Raw genomic sequence first — 22,056 nt, 5'->3', positions numbered from 1 at the left:
CCCTGCTAGTCAGGTACACTGAGACAACAGTAAGCCATTCATCAACTCAAGTCTGGTTCACCATTCTAGATCGTGGCTGATCATATATTCAAAGGTATATTACTGTGCTATCTCCATATCCATAATTCAAGGTAATCAGGCACGGTTTTGTGAAAGATAAATTATGTTTAATTGAGGTATTTCAATTATTTCAAGAAATAACATGTACTGTCAATGAAGGGGAACCATTGGGATTTACTGTACTTAGATTTTCAAGACATTTGGTAAGGTGGCTCGTCAAACATTATTGTGGAGCATACATGACATAGTAGTGGGTGATAGGAGTTTGGTTAGCTGACAGCAGTCATAGAGTCAATGGACATGTACAGCATCTCTTTGGTCCAACTCTTCCATGCTGACCAGATATCCTAACTTAATCTAGTCCCATTTGCCAGCACCCGGTCCATATCCCTCCAAACCCTTCCTATTCATATACCCATCCAGATGCCTTTTAAATGTAATTGTACCAGCCTCCACCACTTCCCCTGGCAGCTCATTCCACACACGCACCACCTTCTGCGTGAAAACGTTGCCCCTTAGGTTCCTTTTATATCTTTCCCCTCTCACCCTAAACCTATGCCCTCCAGTTCTGGATTTCCCCACTACAGGGAAAAACTTGGTCTATTTATCCTATCTATATCCCTTATGATGTTATAAACTTCTGTAAGGTCACCCCTCAGCCTCCGACACTCCAGGGAAAACAGCCCCAGCCTATTCAGCCTCTCAAATTCACCAACCCTGGCACATCCTTGTAAATCTTTTCTGAACCCTTTGAAGTTTCACAATATGCTTCTGATAGGAAGGAGACCAGAATTGCACGCAATATTCCAAAAGTGGCCTAACCATCGTCCTGTACAGCTGCAATATGACCTCCCAACTCAATGCTCTGACCAATAAAGGATCAAAACGCCTTCTTCACTATCCTATCTACCTGCGACTCCACTTTCAAGGAACTAAGAACCTGCACACCAAGGTCTCTTTGTTCAGGAACACTCCCTAGGACCTTACCATTAAGTGTATAAGTCCTGCTAAGATTGGCTTTTCCAAAATGCAGCACCTTACATTTATCTGAATTAAACTCCATCTACCACTCCTCAGCCCATTGACATATTTGATCATGATCCTGCTGTAATATGAGATAACCTTCTTCACTGCCTACTACACCTCTAATTTTGGTGTCATCTGCAAACTTACTAACTATACCTCCTATGTTCACATCCAAACCATTTATGTAAATTATGAAAAATAGTGGACCCAGCACCGATCCTGTGGCACTCCATTGGTCACAAGCCTCCAGTCTGAAAAACAACCCTCCACCAACATCCTCTTTCTCCTACCTTCAACCAAATGGCTAGTTCTCCCTGTATTCCATGAGATCTAACCTTACTAGCCAGTCTCCCATGGGGAACCTTGTTGAACACCTTACTGAAGTTCATATAGACAACATCCATTGACCTGCCCTCATCAATCCTCTTTGTTACTTCTTCAAAAGACTCAATCAAGTTCATGAGACATGATTTCCCACGCACAAAGCCATGTTGACTATCCTTAATTGTCCTTGCCTTTCCAAATACATGTAAATCCTGTCCCTCAGGATTCCTTCCAACAACTTGACCACCACCAACATCAGGCTCACTGGTTCTATAGTCCCCTGGCTTTTCCTTACCATCTTCCTTAAACAGTGGCACCATGTTAGCCAATCTCCAGTATTCCGACACCTCACCTGTGACTATCAATGACACAAATATCTCAGCAACGGGTCCAGCAATCACTTCCCTGGCTTCCCACAGAGTTCTGGGGGTGCAGCTGATCAGGTCCTGGGAATTTATCCACTTTTATGTGTTTCAAGACATCCAGCACCTCCTCCTCTGTAATATAGACATTTTTCAAGATGTCACCATCTATTTCCCTACATTGTATACCTTCCATGTCTGTTTTTACAGTAAACACTGACACAAAATACTCGTTTAGTATCTTCCCCATCTCATGTGGCTCCACACATAGGCTGCCTTGCCCTACTGTCTCTTTAGTTACCCTTTTGTCCTTAACGTATTCATGAAAACCCTTTGGATTATCCTTAACCCTATCTGGCAAAGCTATCCCATGTTCCCTTTTTGTCCTCCTGATTTCCCTCTTAAGTATACTTCTACTACCCTTATACTCTAATAATTCACCCATTCTCTCCTGTCCATACCTGACATATGGTTCCTTCTTTTTCTTAATCAAACCCTCAATTTCTCTAGTCATCCAGCATTCCCTATATCTACCAGCCTTTCCTTTCACCCTAACAGAGACATACTGTCTTTGGACTCTTGTTATCTCATTTCTGAAGGCTTCCCATTTTCCAGCTGTCCTTTTACCTGTGAACATCTACCCCCAATTAACTTTTGAAAATTCTTGCCTGATATTGTCAAAATTAGCCTTCCTCCAATTTAGAACTTCAACTTTTGGATCCAGTCAATCTTTTCCATCATTATTTTAAAACTAATAGAATTATGGTCGTTGGCCTCAAAGTGCTCCCCCACTGACACCTCAGTCACCTGCCCTGCCTTGTTTCCCAAGAGTAGGTCAAATTTTGCATCTTCTCGAATAAGTACACCCACATACTAATCAGAAAATTTTCTTGTACACACTTAACAAATTCCTTTCCATCTAAACCCTTAATACTATGGCAGTCCAAGGCTATGTTTGGGAAGTTAAAATCCCCGACCATAACCACCCTATTATTCTTACAGATAGCTGAAATCTCCTGACAAATTTGTTTCTCAATTTCCTGCTGACTATTAGGGGGTCTATAATACTATCCCAATAAGGTGATTCCTGAGATGTATTCCCTAAGTACAGGTGTGATGCTATCAATTATCAAAAATCTACTCCCCCTCCATTTTCTATCCTTCCTCTACCATTTGTATCCTGGAACATTAAGCTGACAGTCCTGTCCATCCCTGAGCCACGTTTCTGTAATTGCTCTGATATCCCAGTCCCATGTTCCTAAACATGCCCTGCGTTCATCTGCCTTCCCTGTTTGGCCTCTTGCATTGAAATAAATGCAGTTTAATTTATCAGTCCTACCTTGTTCTCTGCTTTGTTCCTTCCTGCCCTGACTGTTTGACCGAGTCCCTTTCGCGACTGTATCAGTCTCAGATTGATCTCTTTCCTCACTATCTCCCTGGGTCGCACCCTCCCACCTTACTAGTTTAAATCCTCGCGAGCAGCTCCAGAAAATCTCCCTGCCAGTATATTAGTCCCCTTCTAATTCAGATGCAGTCTGTCCTTCCTGTACAGGTCACTTGTACCCCAGCAGAAATCCCAATGATCTAAAAATGCGAATCCTTCTTCCATGCATTGGCTCCTCAGCCATGCAGTCATCTGCTCTATCCTCCTATTCTAACCCTCACTAGCTCGGAGCACTGGTGTTAATCTGGATATTATGACCCTTGAGGACCTCCTTTTAAAATTCCTGCCTAACTTTCTATATTCTCTCTTCAGAATCTGATCCTTTCCTCTTCCTTTGTTGTTGGTTCCAATGTGTATATTGACCACCTGCTGGTCCCCCTCCCTTTTGAGAATACCCTCTCTGAGATATTCCTGATACTGGCACCAGAGAGGCAACACACTACCCTAATTTTTCGCTGCTGGCCGCACAAACATCTGTCTATGCCTCTGACTAGAGAGTCCCCTATCACAATCGATTGCTTGGAACCCGACATGTCCCTCATTACATTAGAGTCTGTCTTGATACCAGAAACTTGGCTGTTCATGCTACATTCCCCTGAGAATCCATCACCACCTACATTTTCCAAAACAGCATTCTTGTTTGAAATGGGGATAGCCACAGAAGACTCCTGCACTACCTGCCCACCTCTCCTATCTTTCTTGGAGTTAACCCATCTACCTGACTGGCTTTACTCCCTTCCTATAACTGCCATCCATCACAACCCCTTGCTCTTGCAAATTTCTCATTGCCTCCAACTATCGCTCCAACCGATCCATTTGATCTGATAGGATTCACCACCAAAGACATTTCCTGCAGACGTAATCCTCAGTAACATGTAAACTCTCCCTAAACTCCCACATCTGACAAGATGAGCATATCACTCTATGAAAGGCAATCTTGCTCCTTCACAATCTGCACACCCAGAAAATAGCACCGTCTTATTGCTCTAAAAAAAAACTGCTCCAGGCTAACTTAATATTAATGGCTTATTAGACAGAAAGTAGGCATAAGTGGGTCATTTTCTGGTTGGCAAGACATAATTTGTTGTGTGCTACAGGGATCAGTGCTGGCATATCAATTACTTACAACTTATACAAATGTTTTGGATGAAGGGTTGCAAGTTAGTGTTGTCAAATCTACTGATAACACAAGGTTAGGTAGAAAAGTAACTGCTGATCTCATCTTCAGACTAGGCACTTTATAACCTTAACAAACTCCCATTTCTTCCCTTTTTTTTGCATTACTTGTTACATTCTCTGTCATCATGTCCTTTGTCCTCCCTGCTCACACCCGCCCCCCCCCCCCAAAGTCAGACTGTCCTTTCCAGTCTAGTAGTTAGACAAACCGTTGTTCTGCCATCTTCACATTCCAATCAATTAATCTGAACTATCAATATCCTTTCTCCCCCAGCACTCTACACCCCATTACCCCCACAACATACCTCCTCCCCCACTACAGCATAAATGCTGCCCCCTCCACACTTCACTTCAGCTCTGACGAAGAGGCATCTAGACTTGAAATGTTAGCTTGTCTCTCTCCCCAGATGCTGTCTCACCTGCTGAGATCTCCAGCATTTGCTGTTTTCAGTATCGATAACACAAGGTTGGGTAGGAAAGTAAGTTGTGAAGAGGACATAAGAAGGCTAAAAAAATGATCTGGATGGATGAGTGAGCAAAGGTTTGGTAAATCAGGTATAATTTAGGATGAGGAATTGTCAATTTTGACAGGAAGAATGAAAATAACATACAGTCGGTTCTGATATAAAGCGATAGTTCGGTTCTTGTGCGATTTTGTGTCATAAGAAAATCGTGCAATAGCCACACCATTTAAACCAATAGGGCCGGAATCGCATTATAGCTAATACAAGTAAGGAAAGTTCACGTTCTGCAAATAATGTTCTAAATTCGTCAATTGCATTAAAGTCAATTCATGTTGAAGAAACACGTGTTATGATCTCAATGGTGGGATACTGCAGAACTCTGAGATGGACAGAGTGCATGAATCCCAATAGGTTAGTATACAGGTACAGCAAGTCATTAGAAAGCAAATAGAATGTTATTGCTTATTGTGAGTGGAGATGAATACAAAAGTAGGTATGTTATGCCTCATTTATATACCATATTGGGCAAGAACACAACTGGAGTTCTGAGTACAAAATTACTTGCCCTATTTAAAAAAGGATCTGAAAATATTTTAGCAGTTCAGAGGAAGTTTATTAGATTAGCCTGTTATTTCATGAAGAAAGGACAGACAGGCTAGGTTTGTATCTGCTGGAGCTTAGAAGAGTAACTAAAAATTAGAAGCATCTGAGGAAATTTGGCCACATGGCCATGGAAAGCATTTCTCTCTGGTGGATGAATCCATAATGGGAGTCATTGTTTAAAAATAAGTGGTGATCCATATATTTCTGGATTAAGACAGATAAGGAGAGAAGGAGAAATATCTTCCCTCACAGGCTGCTCAGTCTTTGGAATGCTCTTCCTCAAAGGCGTGGATGCAGAACCTTTGGTTCATTTAAGGCAAAGAGAGATATATTCTTGACAATTCAAGGGGTAGAGATAGGCACAAATGTGGAATTAAGGTTAAAATCAGATCAGCCATGATGTTATTGACAAGCAGAGAAGGCTAGAATGGCTGGGTGGTCTACCCACTGCTCCTAATGAATATGTTTGTATCTATGCTTGTATGTTTGTCAAATATGATTTCATCTTCATAAATCCATGTTGACTCTGATTAAACAAACAATTATTTTTCTAGCTATTCTAAATAAACACATCCTCTGAAATAGGCTCTACTATTTTCCCTTCTACTGACATCAGACAACAGGTCTTTAATTCTTTACTTTCTCTCTCCTTCCTTTCTCAAACAGTGCGGCTACATTTGCAACCTTCCACTCTGCAGGCATCACGCTGGATTAATAGAAATTTGAAAGATGATCATCAATAACCCCACCATCTCTGTAGCCATCCCTGTCAACAGTCGAGGGTAAAGTTCACTTGGACGAGGGCTTTGACAACTTTTCATGCGCATTAATTTCTCCAGTACTACTTTTTTAAAAAACTAATACCAGTTCCTTCCACTTTCAGACTCCCAGTAGACCTTTCTGATTTGGAAATATATTATGTTCCCTCAATGCTGCTGGATCAAAGTCTTAGAACAGCCTACCTAACAGCATTTCTATCTACTGTCAGAACTAGAAATGCAAATCTCTAAGGGTCAAACAGATAAGCTCCAGAGTTGATTAAGAGCAGGAGATGCTCATTAGACTTTGCTCATGATACAGTGGCAATGTCCCTACATGAAGAGACATGGCATTCTAGTCCAATCTGCTCCAGTGGTGTGTGATAACACCTCTGAACAGGTTAATTTGAAAATCAAAAGAGCTGAGTTCTGTCCATGGTAGGCAGTGCTTGTTAAGATAACAATTTACAAGTGATTTTGTGGAAGATTTAAAAAGAGAAAGCTGAGTTCTTCATGTATATTTCTCCCTCTGACTCCATTTTGATTTATCCAACTCCTTTTTCCCTTAACCTGCCCTTTTGTTAAGGTTGCAGTGCTGCTGGAGTGATGCACTTGTGATTCTTAAATCGTTTCAGTTGAGATGTGAGTGATTTGGTCGCGGTCTGACACAAAAAAGCTGGGTGGTTGTGGTGGATTCTACAAAATAAAAATGCTGAGCTCAAAGGTTCTTGTGGTGCACTGGTAGTTTCCTTAACGCTGGGCCAGAAGGTCTCAGTTCAAACAAAAACAGAAACTGGAGAAACTCAGCAAGTCTGGCAGCATCTGGGGAAAGAAAGCAGAGTTAATACTTCAAGTCCCGTGACCCTTCTTTAGAATTCAGGTCTCAGATCAAGTCCCAACTGTTTCAGAGATTTGTTATAACATGTCTGCACGAAGAGTTGAGTTCTTGGGACTGGCGGCACAGTGGTAACGTCTCTAAGTCTGGACCAGAAGACCAAGAGTTAAGTCTCTGCACCAGAGGTGAATCAAAGCACTGCGTGTACAGAAAAAGCTGATTCCTTCCCTATTAGGTGTTGGCTTCTGGTCAAAGGGTCCAAAGAGAAAAGTGGGAACAGGCATTTGTTTCAAGTTGTAGATTTTCAATAAGACCATAGTAAATCCCTGAATGTCTTTTGCTGCTCAATCTAAATTATGGATAATGGAGTCATAGAACATAGAAAAGTACAGCACAGAACAGGCCCTTGGCCAAAGATGTTGTGCCGAGACTTAATCCTAACGTAAAATATAGTAACTTAACCTACCCAACCCTCAACTCACTGCTATCCATGTGCATATCCAGCAGTCGCTTAAATGTCCCCCAATGACTTCGCTTCCACCACCTCAACTGGCAACGCATTACAGCATTCACAACTCTCTGTGTAAAGAATCTACCTCTGATGTCTCCTTTATACCTTCCTCCTAATATCTTCAAACTATGACTTCTCATACCAGTCAATCCTGCCATGGGGAAAAGTCTCTGGCTATTGACTCTATCTATTCCTCTCATTATTTTGTACCCCTCTCATGGTGTCATAGAGCTTTACAGCATGGACACAGGCCCTTCAGCCCAACCTGTCCACGCTACTCACTTTTCACAATTAATCTCATACCATTTCCTTGTGTTTGGTCCATATCCCTCCACATCTATCCCATTCATGTTCCTATGCAAATATTTCTTCAATGACACAATTTCACTGAGTATATGTTGTGGCTGTACAGGACATTGTTTGGCCACTTTTGAAATACTGTATTCAATTCTGGTCTCCTTGATATAGGAAGGATGTTGCAAAACTTCAAAGTGTTCAGCAAAGATTTACAAGGATGTTGACAGGGTTGGAAGGTTTGAGCTATAGGGAGAAGCTGTGGCTATTTTCTCCAGAGCGTTGAAGGCTGAGGGATGTCATTATAGAGATTTATATAATCATGAAGGACATCGATAGGGTCTTTTATCCGGGGTGGGGGAGTCCAAAACTAGAGGGCAGTGGTTTAAGTTAAGAGGGAAAAGGTTTAAAAGGGACCTAAGGGGTAACCTTTTCGTGCAGATGATGATGCACATATGGAACAAGCTGCCAGAGGAAGTGGAGGAAGCTGGTACAATTGCAACATTTAAAAGGCATTTGGACAGGTATATGAATAGGAAGAGTTAGAGGGACTTGGGCCAAATACTGACAAATGGGACTAGATTAATTTAGGATAGCTGGTCAGCATGGACGGGTTGGACTGAAGGGTCTGTTTCCATGCTACACATCTCTATGACTGTATGATTAAAGGCAGTGACTCTTCTTCAGAACTCAGGTCTCAGTTAAGTCCCATTTGTTTTAAACATCTCTCTGGAACATGTCTGTTTGAAGCGCTGAGCTTTTAGGTCTAGTGGCACAGTGGACCAGAAGACCAAGATTCAAGTCTCATCTGCTCTGGAGGTATGTCATTGTCTGAACAGGGAGCTGAGTCCTTCCCTATTGGCTTCTTGTGAGCAAAAGGGAAGGTGGGAACTGATATTTGTTCCATGTTATAGATTTTCAATAATACCTTCATGAATCCTAATGTCGTTTGCTGCTTAATCCAAGATATGGATAATGGCGTGTGAAATGCCTGCAATACAGAGTCATGGAGGTTTACAGCATGGAAACAGGCCCTTCGCCTCAACTTGCCTTTGCTGCCCAGTTTTCACAAATTAATCTAGTCCCACTTGCCCGCATATGGTCCATGTCCCTCCATACTTTTCCATCCACGTACCTTGCCAAATGTTTCTTAAATGACAAAATTGTACTCGCCTACACCACTACCTCCGGCAGTCCATTCCAGGCGCCACGTGAAAGAATTGCCTCTCTGGACCCTTTTCTGTCTCTTCCTACTCACCGTAACCCTATACCCTCTAGTTTTAGACTCCCCTACCATAAGGAAAAACTGTTGGCTATCTCCCTTATCTATGCCTCTCATGATTTTATAGACCTCTTATAAAGGTCACTCTCAGTCTCCTACGCTCCAGGGAAAAAGGTACCAGCCTCTCCAGTCTCTCCTTATAACTAAGGTTTCTAGTCCAGGTATCATCCTGATAAATCTTTTCTGCACGACATACACTCCGGTGGTTCAAATAGACTGATCACCATCTCCCTCTCAAGAATAATTTGGGATTGACAATAAATGCTGCCATGGCCAGTGATGCCCACATTCCATGAATGCATGAAAACAGCTCCTCTCCCATAAAGTAAAACAGTCAAGATTTTCACCTCCTGACTCCCCAAGAGCAGCAAATCATTATCAATGTATTGGAATACTCTTCACTTACAGCTCCAATAAAATTTAATAAGCACATCAGCATCCAGTGCAAAACATTCTGCTTGATTAGCATCCCATCTAGCATCTTTGATATTTACTTCCTTCACCTCTAATACACAGTGACAGTTGCATGAACCATCTATAATATGCACTACAGTAGCTCAGCAAGCCTCTTTGAACAGTACCTTTCAAACTCATGACCTCTACCACAGCAGATGCAAAGGGAACCTCCTTCAAGTTTCCTTTCAAGCCACACAGAAGCCTGACTGGGAATTAAATCACATTTCTTCACCATCACTGATGGAACTCCATTCTGAATAGCATTGAGAGAGTGCTGGCACACCAAAGACTCTAGTGGATTACAAATGCAGCTCACCACTTCTTCAGGGCATCTTGGGATTGGTTATAAATACTGACCAAGCCAGCAACAGCCACATCCTTTCAACATTTTTTTTAAAATTGCAGGTTTTTTTTTATTTGCTCCTTTGTTCAGCTCACCCTAGAGGACAAAGATATTCCATCTGTTCTCTCACCAACTTTCCCCATCTTTCATCCCAAGTGTAAACAGTTAACAAATTGTTATTTTAACTATTCAGGCCATTATTGCAGCTACCTCTGCCACCCATCCCCATTATTATTTGGGCTTCTTTTACTTTCCTCCTTCTGGATAATGTTGTTTCCTTCAGTGATTCATACTGTTCTATGTCCTCATTCGATTACTCGTGTTTTCACTTGCCCTGATTACCAGAAACATTCTGTAACAAGCGCAGAGAAACAATTTAATTTTCTTTTTTTTAAATTTGAAATGCACGTTAACTGTTGGGTCTATCGTGAGCCATTGAAAGATCAACTTTATCATTTGAAAGTGGTAGAATAACACCATAAAGGACAATGTTTTATGGCTTAACTATCTAATAAATGTATTAAACAGCAATTGAACAAATAATGGTTCTAAAATAGCACAAAGACATGAACTATAACAAGCTAACTACTGTAAAATTACTTGATATTAGCTACACATTTAATAATTAATTTTTAATATGCAGTTCATTTTCTTTGCTTTATCTTACCAACTACGTAAGTGTCTGGTTTAGAAACACTTCAGAAATTTCAGTCAAATTCATTTTCCAGAAAACAGACAGACAATCTTTTGCCTTTTTGAAAACCCCATAGATATTCAGCAATTTGAAAAAGGGCAAGCTAATAAATTCTTTCAAGTTCTACACCTTTTGTATTATGCAGTTTAATAGCTCCCTTACATTCAAAGAGCTTCAAATCTGCATATTTATGCTTTAATTCACCATCTTGGACAAATAAGTTAGTTTTCCATTAACAGGGTGTGATCATTGCTTGTTCAACATTTATTGCCAACCTAATCATCCTTGAGGTGTTGGTGGATGCCTTCTTGAACCATTGTAGTATATAGGTATAGGCACACGCTCAGTACCATTAGGAATCACATTCTAGGATCTTGACCCAGCAGTAAAGTTATACTGACATAGTTCTGAGTCAGGATAATGTGTAGCTTGGAGGGGAACTTGCAGATGGTGGTATTCCCATGCATCTGCTGTCCTTGTAGGTGGTAGAGTTGATTAATCAAAACAAATTAACTGAGACAACATATATTAAGCTGAGGCATTATCCTTGACATTCTAAATGATGATTACCCCTTATATATTATGACAAAATTAAATGTACAATTTTTTGATCCATTCCCTCAATTTTTCACACATCTCTCCTCCGATTCTGCAAGCTGACTTTTCCATTAAAACACGACTCTTCCCTCTTGCCTAATTCCTGAACCTTCAGTATTCACTGTTCATCAACACTGATCTTCAACTTCTGTTCAGTTCCCTTTTAAAACCATCACTCCTCTACAGGAACTGATTGAGGCTCATCTACACTCACTTACACAATCCCAACTCTGAGCCCTCTTTTCATGCTGAGATTCCTGTGTCTGTAAAAATTTATTTGTATGGGCATTACTACTGGCAGGGTCATTAATTTTCCCTATCTTCAACTGCCCCCTAGAAAGTGGATAGTGAGCTATTTGTACTGCTGTAGTACATGGGGAGTAGGCTTGCCCTCAGTGCTGTTAGGAAGAGAAGGTGAAAGAATAGTCACACACTTTGAAGTCAGAATGATATGTGTCTTACAGAAAAACTTATAGGTGCTGGTATTCCCATTTATCTGCTACCCGGGTCTTTCTAGGTGATGGAGGTTGAGGATTTGCAAGGCGCACTCAAAGGAAGACAAATGAATTTTAGCATTGCACATTGTACGTGGATGGAGTGAATCTTAAGCTGGTGCATGTAACTCCAATGAAGCAAACTACTTTGCTGCGGATGGTGCCAAATGTCTTGAGAACCTGACAAATGAAGAGTCCTGTGACATGCGCTTTGTGGATGGCACAGGCTTTAGGGAGTCGGGAGACCATGTGCTTGCTGCCAAACTTCCCTGATTTGCTCTTGTAGCCACAGTATTCATCTGGCTGATGCAGGCCAGTTTTTGGCCAAACCCGCTCACCCTGCAGCACTACCACCCAGCCCCAGGATGCTCAAAGTGGAGGATTCAACAATGGTAATGCAACCGAATATCAAGGGTGAATGGTTAGATTTTCTCTTGTTGGAGAGGGTCATTGCATGGCACGTGTTTGGCATGAATGCTACTTGCTATATATCAGCCAAAGCCCGAATCTTGTCCATCTGGGCATAACTGTTTTAGTGTCTGAAGAATCATGAATGGTGCTGAAATTTGTGCAGCCATCAGCAACCATCCTCCATTCAGAGTTTTGAGGAGGTGAAGGTCACTGATAAAGAAGCTGAAGATGGTTAGGCCTAGGACACAACCCTTAGGAACTCCTGCAGCAATGCCCTTGACTGAGATGACTTCCAACCACAGCCATCTTCATTTGTGCCAGGTTAAGTATGGCTCAAACTAGTGCAGCACTTTCCCATTGATTTCCATTGACTTCAGTTTGGCTAGGATTTCTTGATGCCACACTGATCAAAAGATTCTTGCAGTCATTGTCACCTCATCTCTTGAGTTCAATTCTTTTTCATGTTTGGTCCAGGTTCTAAAGAGTTCAGAACCTGAAGGCCCTGGTGGAACCCAAACGAAGCATCAGTGAGCAGGTTATTGCTGAGCAATACAACCTTGTATCACTCTGCTGATAATTGAGTTAAGTGATGGAGTGCTAATTAGCCAGGTTGGAGTTGTCCAGCTTTTTCTATCAATATACCTGGCAAATTTTCCACATTCGAGAGTGTGTGGTGCTGGAAAATCACAGCAGGTCAGGCAGCATCCAAGGAGCAGGAGAATTGACGTTTCGGGCGGGAGCCCTTAATCAGAAATGAGGCTGGGAGCCTAGGGGGTGGAGAGATAAATGCTGGGGAGAAGGTAGCTGAGAGGGGATGGAAGTGGGGGTGAAGGTGATAGGTCGGAGAGGAGAGTGGAGTGGATAAGTGGGAAAGAAGATTGTCAGGTAGGACAGGTCATGGGGACGGTGCTGAGCTAGAAGGTTGGAACTGGGGTAAGGTGGGGGGAGGGGAAATGAGGAACTAGTGAAGTCCATACTGACGCCCTGGGGTTGAAGGGTCCCAATGCGGAAGATGAGGTGTTCTTCCTCCAGGCTTCGGTTGGTGAGGGAGTGGCGATGGAGGAGGCCCAGGACCTGCATGTCCTCGGCAGAGTGGGAGGGGGAGTTGAAATGTTCGACCACGGGACAGTGGGGTTGATTGGTGCGGGTGTCCAGGAGATGTTCCCTGAAGTGCTCTGTGAGAAGGCGTCCAGTCTCCCCAGTGTAGAGCAAAGGATACAATAAATGACATTGGTGGAAATGCAGGTAGAGCTCTGATGGATGGACCTGCACCAACCAATCAACCCCACCACCCCATGCATGAAATCGCTGTCCAAACAAATTTTCCACATTGTCAAATAGATGCCAGTGTTGCATTATACTGAAACAGTTTGACTTGGGTGTTGTTAGTTCTGGACCTTATCAGGGTCCACAGCCTTTGCAGTATCCAGTTCCTCCAAGCATTTCTTGCTATCACATGGAGTGAAATAAATTAGCCAAATATTGGCATCTGTGATGTTGGGAACCCCAGGAGGAGACAGACATGGATCATCCACTCAAATGTTTTGCTGAAGATGAGTTGAAAATCTTGTTTCATCACGATATGTTCATTTTTATCCTGATGCTCTATGCATCCAGTTCCATCCAGTTCATTACTAACAAAAGATCTTTCTTCTCATCTTGGCAACATTCATTGGAATAATTCCCTTCCACTTCCTTTCCCATTTTAAAAGTCAATCAGAATTTCAGTCACCTCACTGATTTACCCAAAGAGAAAGGTCTATTGCTTGTAAGAGTCTTGTGGCATTTTCCTAATTAATGGGATTATAATCATTACTCATAGTCACTCTTGTAATCTACTGTACAACTCAACTTTCCAAAACCATCTATCACAGTAACATTCATGCCACAGAAATGTGGTTCTGTCACAGTTTCAAGATCAAAAGATGTACAATGAGTGCTGATATAAGTAATCAAACTTGAGTATTGCTAGAGGATTATGTTATGAAAAACACAAATCACATTGCAATTGAATGCATTCACATGAACTTACAAAAAATAAGTCTTAGATTGCAACCTTTTATCTGCAATATTTAAAAATATATATTCTTGTTCTCCTCAGTTTATGCTTGCTTTCTTTGTATTAACAAGAGTTCTTGCTGATCTGCCAAAATAAATTGTATAAGCCAGAATGGAAAAACAAATCATGGTACTCCATAATGTTAGAGTTCATTGCAATATGATGATTAGCTAGAATATTGGTACTACAAGCTGTTCGAATACTTAGCACCATAGACTTTGGAGCTTTTGTCCTGAAGCTGATTCAGCATCGTATGATAGCCATATCAAACTGTGGCGTCTGGCCTACTACCCAATTTATTGCTTTTCTACAGCACTGTGTGCATTATTTTATTCAAAAGGCTGCAAACACCAATGGAATTGATTCAGGTGGCTTTGAAGAAAGGAATTAAAGTGCATCTTTCACTTCCAACGTCAGAATCCAACAGCATGAAATGGGATAAATAACTTTTCAGTTACTTTCTCACAACAGATTTAACCACTGGATGAAGGATCCATCCAGATCACTCACTGCTAAATAACATAAAGGACATTGAGATTTGAACAAAATAAATAACATTCAGAAACCATACAGGAAATAGAAACAAAAATATTAGATGAACATTTCTAGGGGTGGGGAAGTAGGGGAAGAGAAAAAACCTCAGGATATTCCAAAGCTAACGGCAGTATGACAGTGACAGTGCTCACCTGGAGATACAAAGACAAGTTATCTCGGATGGCAGACAGCATTGCTGTGGGTAATTCTTTGTTCTGTTGGAAGACTGTATGTGGCAACAGCAGACAATCAATGATGCGGAACAAGAGCTGCTGAGCTTTTGAAGTGGACAATATCAATGGCCAATACTTCACAATGCAACCTATGTATAAAGTCAAAATAATACAATTTAGGACATTCTTAGCAGGATTAAAGCATGTTATTTAATTTCTTATAATTCCTAACGATTACATGTTTTAATTCATTGCAAAGCAATACTTTTAAAATGATAATACATGTTTCAATTCCTATAATCTTTTACACAATAGTTTTTTTCAGTTCAGATCTGTTTTATTCAGGAAGATCCAATATTAGGAGTGAACCTTTACTGAGGGTCACAGTTATGATAAACTGCTCTCCAACAGTTGCATCAACATCATTTGCACAGTGAGTAGAGTCTTGTTAAATACACAGAAGTCACAATAAAGAAACAGGCCATTCAGCCCATAGAGCGTATGACAACATTTATCATTTTTCCCTTTGTTTTTATCCCATCTGTAGAAGAACACCAGAAGTAGGAGCAGATCGTATTGATCCTTGAGCCTGCTTTAGCATTCAATATGATCATGGCTGGTCTTCACTTCAACTCAGTTGCCTGCCCACTCCCATTAGCTCTTGGACTGGTATTTACATTTTTTTTAACCAGGATGAAGCAGATGGAACAGAAAAAGAATGCTCCACTCACTCTTACCCAAGACTCTCACGACAGCCTGCTCTGCCATGCAGTAAGATCATAGCTGATCTGATTGTCGCCTCACTGTCACATACCTGTCCACACCCCATAATTCTTGACATCCTTGTCTACCTTAACTTAGTTTTGTGTAAATAATTCAATGACCTAGTCTCTGAAATTTGGTGGAAGAGAATGCCACACATTAAAGCAGAGACCTTCTGAAAGATTTTTTCCTGTCTGTGAACCCAGACTCCTATGCAGACTGATGAAATCTTGAATGCTGACTTGCCCCAGTCTTAACTACCAACCCTAGAAGCAAAGTCCCAAACCTTGCAACTTCTGACATAAATAATTTCTCTTACCCTCTATCCTAAGGAATTTAATTTTGTATCCGTAGCTCACCATTGCAGACTCTTGACACTTGGTAACAGTCTGTTTCTAATTACCCAGGCCCATTGTTTCATAATTCTAGAAAAACTTCCATCATTCAGCCACAAAAGTCACACTACTAATTAAATATTATCATATATCATTATTACATCTTACATTTTATTACTAGGGAGGGGTGCATTGTTGTTTTAAAAACTATAGCCATATCAAGCTGTGGCGCCCGGCCTACTACCCAATTTATTGCTTTTCTACAGCACTGTGTGCATTATTTTATTCAAAAGGCTGCAAACACCAATGGAATTGATTCAGGTGGCTTTGAAGGAAGGAATTAAAGTGTATCGTTCACTTCCAACGTCAGAATCCAACAGCATGAAATGGGTCAAATAACTTTTCAGTTACGAAGGAGGTACATTTGGATTTATGAATTACATGGTCTCATTCATTCAATAAAAATGGTGAAAGCATAGCCAAGGCTTTTTCGGTAGCACACTCACCTTTGAGTCAGGAGATTGTGGGTTCAAGTTACAGAACTTGAGTGCAAAAAGTTAAAAATCACTCCACACCAGGTTATAGTCCAACAGGTTTAATTGGAAGCACTAGCTTTCGGAGCACTGCTCCTTCATCAGGTGGTTGTGGACTACACAATTATAAGACACAGAATTTATAGCAAAAGTCTGCAGTGTGATGTAACTGAAATTATACATTGAAAAATACCTTGCTTGTTTGTTATGTCTCTTATCTGTTAGAATGACCATGTTAGTTTCACTTCTTTCATATGTAAATCACAAAACCTTTTTTAAAAGTTACATTCTCAGGTTAACTTTAACAATTGGCGTCAGCCCAGATAAGATGTTAAGATGTGGAAGGTGTTAGCCCCCTGTGTTCTGTCGTCTGTGCCATAATGTTTAGACTGATTCTAATCTAAAAAGTGAGTTAACAGAGTCTTACATTAATTCATGCAGTTTTTGTACACCCAGCACAACACCGGCATCTCCAAATCATGTGTGCAAAAAAATTATGTTGGCACTTCAGAGCAGTACAATAGGAGGGCTGCACTGTCAGAGGGACCAGAGAGGCTGCATTAAATGAAGACTCCATCTGCTGGGATGTAAAAGATCCCATGCCACTACCTTTAAAGGAGCAGAGGTGATAATCCCAAATCAATATTTATCCATCAACCAATGTCACAAAAACAGATTAACTTCTCATTATCATATCACTGACTGTGGGAGACTGCTGTGCACAAATTGGCTCCATTACAACATTCCAAAAATGCTTTGCTGATTGGAAAACACTTTGGAGCATCTGCTGGTTATGAAAGACACAGTATAACTGCAATCCTTTTCTCCATTTTCTTTCTTTGGCCTTTTTGGTTTGTGTGTTTTCCAGAAAAAACAGATGAACGAAATAGACTGAACAAATAAACGCAAGATTTGCCTGCACGGTGTAGTTGTACACTGCAAGTTGAGATTTGCAAGTTACTTTTAATCATTATTTAAAAGCTTTATGTATTTTGAAGAAGCTCAACATAACACCCCTGGAATGTCTAAGGATTTCAGAGATCCAATTAGCTTCGAGGTTAGTTTTCAAGAATATGTACAATTATTTAACTGTTCCCTCCAAAACTTTATTCTCTTGAGTAGTAGGTCTTTGCACAGCTCCAGGTTTAATGACATAGAGGAGAGTTCTAACTGTTTGATAACTTAGAGTCATAGAGATGTACAGCAAGGAAACAGACCCTTCGGTCCGATCATTCATACGAACCAGATATCCTGAATTAATCTAGTTCCATTTGCCAGCATTTGGCCCATATCCCTCTAAACCCTTCCTATTCGTATACCATCCAGATGCCAAATAAATGTTGTAATTGTACCAGACTCCAATACTTCCTCTGGCAGCTCATTCCATACACACATCACCCTCTGTGTGAAAAATTGCCCCTTAGGTCCCTTTTAAATCTTTCCGTTCTCACCTCTAGTTCTGGACTCCCCGACCCCAGGGAAAAGACCTTGTATATTTACCCTATTCATGCCCCTCATGACTTTATAAATGTTGATAAGGCCTCAGCCTCCAACACTACAGGGGAAACAGCCCCAGCCTATTCAGCCTCTCCCTATAGCTCAAACCCTCCAACCCTGGCAACATCCTTGTAAATCTTTTCTGACCCTTTTCAAGTTTCACAACATCCTTCCTATAGCAGTGAGATCAGAACTGCATGCAGTATTCCAAAAGTGGCCTAACCAATGTCCTGTACAGCCGCAACATGACCTCCCAACTCCTGTACTCAATGCACTGAACATTAAAGAGAAGCATACCAAACACCTACTTCACTATCCTATCCACCTGCAACTCCACTTTCAAGAAACTATGAACCTGCACTTCAAGGTCTCTTTGTTCAGCAACACTCCCCATGAAGTGTGTCCTGATTTGCCTTTCCAAAATCCACATTTATCTAAATTAAACTCCATCTGCCACTCTTTGGCCCATTGGATCAAGAACCCATTGTACTCTGAGGTAACCTTCTTTGCTGTCCATACACCTTCAATGTTGATGTCATCTGCAAACTTCCTAACTATACCTCCTACGTTCACATCCAAATCATAACTGACAAATAAATTTGTTCTGCCTTCTTATCCTATTAGTCTCACGGTTAAGACTACTTATTAAAAGGTAACACTGTGTACCATGAAGACAATCACCTAAGCCTCAGAACATTACTGCTGGAACTCCTTAAGGTATCGTCCTAGACCCTCCAGACTAGAAATGGGGATATTTGCTGATGATTCCAGTGTGTTCAGTGCATTCCCAATTCCTCTGATCGTGACATAGCCTGTGACAGCATCCTATAAATTCACTCTACCTTTTCCAACTTTAAAAACAGAGAGAGACCTACATAGAGATGGTTCATACTAACTGATATCAGAATATCAGAAACAGGAGTATGTCATTTAGTCTGTCCAGCCTACACCACCATTTAATATGATCAAGGCTGATATACTGGATGTGCTGTACTTTTAGAAACTAACTGTATCAAGTTCCACCCTGAAGCAACTGAATGGATGCATATATAAACAACTTTGGGTTTGTGCCCAAAAATACAACTGAAAGTGTCAAATATTGGGACAAAGCAGAGCCACATTCAATCACCACAAACAAACTGGGCTCCCTCCTGCACCTGATTCAGATGGGTCTGAACAACATGTAACAGGACTATAATGTACATGGTTTTGAAAGCCTAATCAGCCTTTTGTACAGCAAATACACAATGTCCAGCACTTCCAGGCCAAGTTTAAGGTACACTGCAAACTGAATGCTGATTGAGCCTTATTTAGAGACAAAAAACTGCAGATGCTGGATTCCAAGGGAGACAAACAGGAGGCTGGAAGAACACAGCAAGCCAGGCAGCATCAGGAGGTGGAGAAGACAACATTTCAGGTGTAACCCTTCCTCAGGACTGGGGGCCGGTGTAAGGGGAGCTGCAGGTAAAGGGGTGGGGGGGGCAGGGTGATGGTGAGGTGGGGATAGGTGAGCAAAGGTAGGGGGCATGGCCTGGTTGGTCAATGGGAGGAATGGAAGGGAGGGGGATGGGCAGAAAAAGGAGACAGGTGATAAGAAGGGAGATTATTTGAAATTGGAAAACTCAATGCCGAGTCCTCCAGGCTGTAGACTGCCCAGGCAGAAGATGATGCAGTGTTCCTCGAATTTGAGGTCTGACTCACTGTGGCAACGGAGGAGGCCAAGGATAGTCATGTCGGAAAGGGAGTGGGAAGAGGAATTAAAATAGGCAGGGACTGGGTGGGTAGGTCAGCCCCTGTGGGCCTGACTGAGATGCTCAGTGCAACTTTCCCTTAGTTTGCGTTTGGTTTCCCCGATGTAGGGAACACCATACCGAGAGCACCTAATACAGTTAAACTATTTTGGAGGAGAGGCAGGTGAACCTCTGTCTCACCTGGAAGGACTGTTTGGGACCCTGGATGGAGATGAGGGGGGTAGTGTGCTTGCAGGTTTTGCATCTTTAATGGTTGCAGGGGAAGGTACCTGGGAGGACGAGTGGCATGAATCGAGGTTTGGCAAAGGGAACGATCCTTGCAGAAGGCAGAGAGGATTGCAGAGGGGAAAGGAAGGTGTTCTTGGTGGTGGGGTCCTCCAATTAGAGCATGATTTGTTGGATGCGGAGACTGGTGGGGTGTTAGGTGAGGGCAAGGGGGATCCTGTCTTTATTGCATTTAGAACAGGGTGTTAAGAGTAGTGGAATGGGCAATGGAGACAGTGCTGTGGAAGGCTGTCCAGATGACAGAGGGGAGAAAAATACGTTGTTCAAATGGTGGACATCTGGGATGCATGGGAGTTGAATGTCTCCTCATTCAAGCAGATGCTGCGGAGGTAGAGGAATTGGGAGAACAGGATGGAGTTCTTGCATTGCCTGAATATATGATGTATTATACAATGAGTAAAGAATAGCAATGTGGTAATAATGCATCAACAGCCATTAGCGCCCAGGTAATTTACATAGCAAAGTGAACAAGCACTGAATGTGAAAACAACCAGAGTCCCTGAGGACCATAGGTCTAAGAGAAAGATGACTGGTAGTTACCACACCTCAGGTGAGGGGCGAGGTTCAGAAAATGGTGCCTTCATGGTGACCATAGCCTGTACATGAACTGAACTCGTCCTTTCATTCTAAATTGACTTGCATGTAACTTAGTATCAGATTCTGAAATGTATGTAATTCTGTTGTACCTACCTGCATTGGCCTACATTTTACAGAAGTTTAACGCTAGTTAAAAAGTCAGCACTTGCTCTCTTCATTCCTCTGAAGCTGACAGCAAGTTCTGGAGTTGCTGCATGTCTGATCATAGAGTCATATGTAGAAATCCAGAAGTTGCAGTTAGCACTTGTTTCTTCTTAACATGCTCCATAGAACACCCCACAGATTTCAATCAAGTAGAAAACAATGAATTGACAAAAGCTTGCATTCTTATATTAACAGTCTCGCTGTAAATAGCTGCTTCAAAAGTGACCCCTTGTTGGATTAAGGCAATCATCATTAGGGACATTACTACTGGAGCTCCTTAAGATTTTGTCCTAGGCCCAACAATCTCCTGTTGACTGCCACCAGCACAAGGCTAGACTGGGGATGTTTGCTGATGTTTCCAAAGTGTATTCAGTGCCATTCACAATGCTTCTGACCACAAACAGTAAAACTTGAACAATATTGGTTGCTTCCAAATCCAAGTCCTCATCTGCTTAGAACAAGAAGTGTCGCAGCTCCATGGCATACCATAACCTGCAAGTTTCCTCCAAGCTACACATGTCATTCCTTCACTATTGCGTTAAAATCCTGCAACTTTCTTCTTAAAAATACTTGAATGTATTAACATCACATGGACTGCCATGCTTCAAGAACCTGGCTAATACCATATTTTCAAAAGCACTAAGCAATGGGTAACTAACGCCCACTTTTCCAATGATCCCCACATCCCGCCCAATCAAATTTTTTTAAAAATTAGGCTTCTAAAAAGTAGAGTCATAATTGATGCTGGAAACTTTATGTGACCATGAAAAATCAGTTTCAAATCTGAGGAATGTCAAATTTCTGATTTAAAAAACTCATCTTCAAAATAATATATACACAATGGATTTTGCTTCTACCTCCATTCCATGCATGTCTAAACATTTATTTTCCTCTCTATAATATTCAAAAAAAGGGAAGGACAATCATTGCCTGTTACCATTGATAGTGGGAACACTTCAAAGTGATTGACTGCTTACCCTATATGATGCCATCATCCTTATTGGACAAGTTGGAACTGCTTTAACTTAGTGCTGAATTCAAACTGACATTGGGGAAGAGAAAATTCTTATCATAGAAATTACTCGACCTTTGTGAGCATCAGTGGTGAGCACTTGTACCTCATCATTTAGTACAAAACTAGGGGTAATGCTGCTAACCGTGCTCAATGCTGATTTTGCGCTGTTAATTACCATATTCAGATGAATGGAACTCTGCTTTTATTGGCTATATATTTTATTATAAATAAGCTACT

The 22,056-nt window shown here is 41.4% G+C and overlaps 1 protein-coding gene across 1 annotated transcript in view; it reads right to left on the bottom strand.

Annotated features, from left to right (window-relative positions):
* Positions 1–22,056, bottom strand: part of mms22l (MMS22-like, DNA repair protein) — a 165,263-nt gene that overhangs the window by 15,511 nt on the left and 127,696 nt on the right. The window contains exon 20 of the mRNA XM_072554897.1: positions 14,880–15,049. Within this exon, the coding sequence (XP_072410998.1) occupies positions 14,880–15,049 (170 nt within the window). The remainder of the gene's footprint in view (positions 1–14,879; positions 15,050–22,056) is intronic.

Source organism: Chiloscyllium punctatum, chromosome 3, assembly GCF_047496795.1.
Source record: "Chiloscyllium punctatum isolate Juve2018m chromosome 3, sChiPun1.3, whole genome shotgun sequence".
Taxonomy (NCBI): domain Eukaryota; kingdom Metazoa; phylum Chordata; class Chondrichthyes; order Orectolobiformes; family Hemiscylliidae; genus Chiloscyllium; species Chiloscyllium punctatum.
The sequence above is the reverse complement of the archived record's forward strand: the minus strand, read 5'-3'. Positions and strand labels throughout refer to the sequence as shown.